We start from the raw sequence: 2,077 nt of genomic DNA, 5'->3' as shown, positions 1-2,077 counted from the left end.
GTCGGAAGGAATTATCCGTCGTCGACGGTGGCATCATATATGCAGTCGACGCTGACAGCTTTGGCTTAGGTGCTCAAACAGAGCATTTTATAGCCTACAACAAGGTGCTCCACGTCCTCATAGCCCAGCATGGAGATCAGCTTCTTAAACCCGTTCGTCATACCCTGGGGCAAATAGGAGTATTCCTCCATCCACACAGAGGATCAGTCGTAACGACTCAGACGTAGATTGACTACGAGTGCATCCGAGTGCAGCGAGTCTGCCGTAGCACTTTGCTTAGAGGAAGCTAAGCTAAGGTCACGGACCTTACGTTGTGTACAAGTACTAGTACAAGTGTAGCGGATCGCAATCCGCTACTTCTAAGTACTAAAGCCTTAACCAAGGCAAACGAATACCTCTGTTCAAAAATTGATACTGTATTAAATTGTTTTAGTTGCGGCAGAGCCGCCAATATCTAAGATCCTAGGTTTCCCTAATTGATATAGTAATATCTATTTTAAAGTAGCAAACCTAATTAATATAGTAATATGTCATAGTACTGACAATCCTGCCACTTGTTACGGTGTAGTCACGCCACTGTGTTATTACACTAATTGTGTAATAACACAGCTATGTACGGTCGCACAATCTTGTGCGACCGGCCCTTTCTTGCTAGAGCACATGTAACCCCGTTACACCAGTCTTGTATACTATCAACATCATAGCACCGATAGATGGGACGCGGGGGAGAAACCATGTCAGAGTTAGGGTTGTCGTATATATATGTATGGCGCATGACTAAATGAACGAAGACAGCACGCGGAGGTATCGATAATGCCGAACACGAATACCATATCCATTCTTGTTTTTAATGGAGACATTTCGAACGTTCTTTTAGCTTTTTTGTGGGCTTTGACAGCGTGGAGAATTTGGAATACCATCTCTTTCAAGATATGGCGTAGCGGGAACGCCACGAGCCATGGATCGGCTAAAAGCTGAATATGCTAGGTCCCATGCATTACTCTATTTGTGATTGGGGCTCTGGTGAAGTAAGTCTGGTGCCGAACATTGGGTTGTCCGAATTAATATGAACGTATGTGATGAGACGCGAATAAGCGATTGTAAAGCACGGTCTTAAAAGTTATATCTGCTGAGACAGAGGCTGCTGTTTTCTAGGCGTATCTCTTGTTGGAATTTTGATAACACCTGTAAGCTGGGAATATCGGAAGAGCTCTGGTGGAATGTAACGAGTGGTTTATTGTTGCATCCTCCTAAGCAAGAGTTTTCGAAAATTGGTGACTGGGAATGACAGAAAATAGGTCAGGCGTTATAGTTACGAGAAATAGGCCATCCTTGTGAATCAGCAGTACTGTGACCACCCCGTGCGGAGCAGTTTGATTCGACGATTTTATTGCAAAAGATTCAGTTCACTTGTGAATAGGGTGGACTAGGAAATCCTTTCTTGGGAGGCAGCGTCGGGGGATAATACCTCCAGAGTATGCTCTGGGAGTGGTTGGTTATACTCAGAAGAATGTGAAATGGTACGGGCGTATTAAAGCTGCCACAAATATTGCTGTAAGGAAGTGTTTTGGGTGTTTTAATTCTGATCCTCTAAGCTGAGATCGACCGCTTTAAGTTGTCTGGTGACGCTGTGGCTTTTGTCTTAGAGTGTGCATTACTGTAAGCGGATGTGAATGAGCATCACATTCAAGTGTGGTCACCATAAAGCAGTAGAGAAGAACTATCTAGTCCATGAAATATCTACTTGCTATGAAGTATGCTCTTGTCGAGGGTCAGGGTATAACGTTTCTCTCTTAGTTCGTGATCGATACAGATCGTGCCTCGCAGTGCACAGCAACGCTGTCTGCATATATTGCATTGTGGATGCCAAAAAAATATTTTGTTTTATGAATGCACCATCGCAAAAACGTAGAAGCAGAGCCAGCTTAATGTGGTGGCGATTGTGCTTTTGCATCGCCCCGACTATGGGCTGTCGCATGCCACGAAGGTGACGTCAAGCATTGATGAAGCGATAAGGTTCAGATTCATTATTTGTTGCATTGTTGAAAGGTTTTGAGGAGTAATATTTTGAACTCAA

The 2,077-nt window shown here is 43.9% G+C and overlaps 1 protein-coding gene across 1 annotated transcript; it reads left to right on the top strand.

Moving 5' to 3' along the window:
- Positions 1-1,066: 1,066 nt before the first annotated feature.
- On the top strand, positions 1,067-1,288 carry PHALS_03520 (uncharacterized protein; the record flags this gene model as incomplete). Its single annotated transcript, XM_024717743.1, has 2 exons — positions 1,067-1,072; positions 1,139-1,288. 2 exons carry the CDS (start codon positions 1,067-1,069, stop codon positions 1,286-1,288), a joined length of 156 nt encoding a protein of 51 aa, XP_024583212.1.
- Between the last annotated feature and the right edge of the window lie 789 nt (positions 1,289-2,077).

Source organism: Plasmopara halstedii (genome assembly GCF_900000015.1).
Source record: "Plasmopara halstedii genome assembly, contig: Scaffold_2386, whole genome shotgun sequence".
Classification (NCBI taxonomy): Eukaryota; Oomycota; class Peronosporomycetes; order Peronosporales; family Peronosporaceae; genus Plasmopara; species Plasmopara halstedii.
Note: the sequence above shows the minus strand (reverse complement) of the source record. Positions and strands in the feature narration are given on the sequence as shown.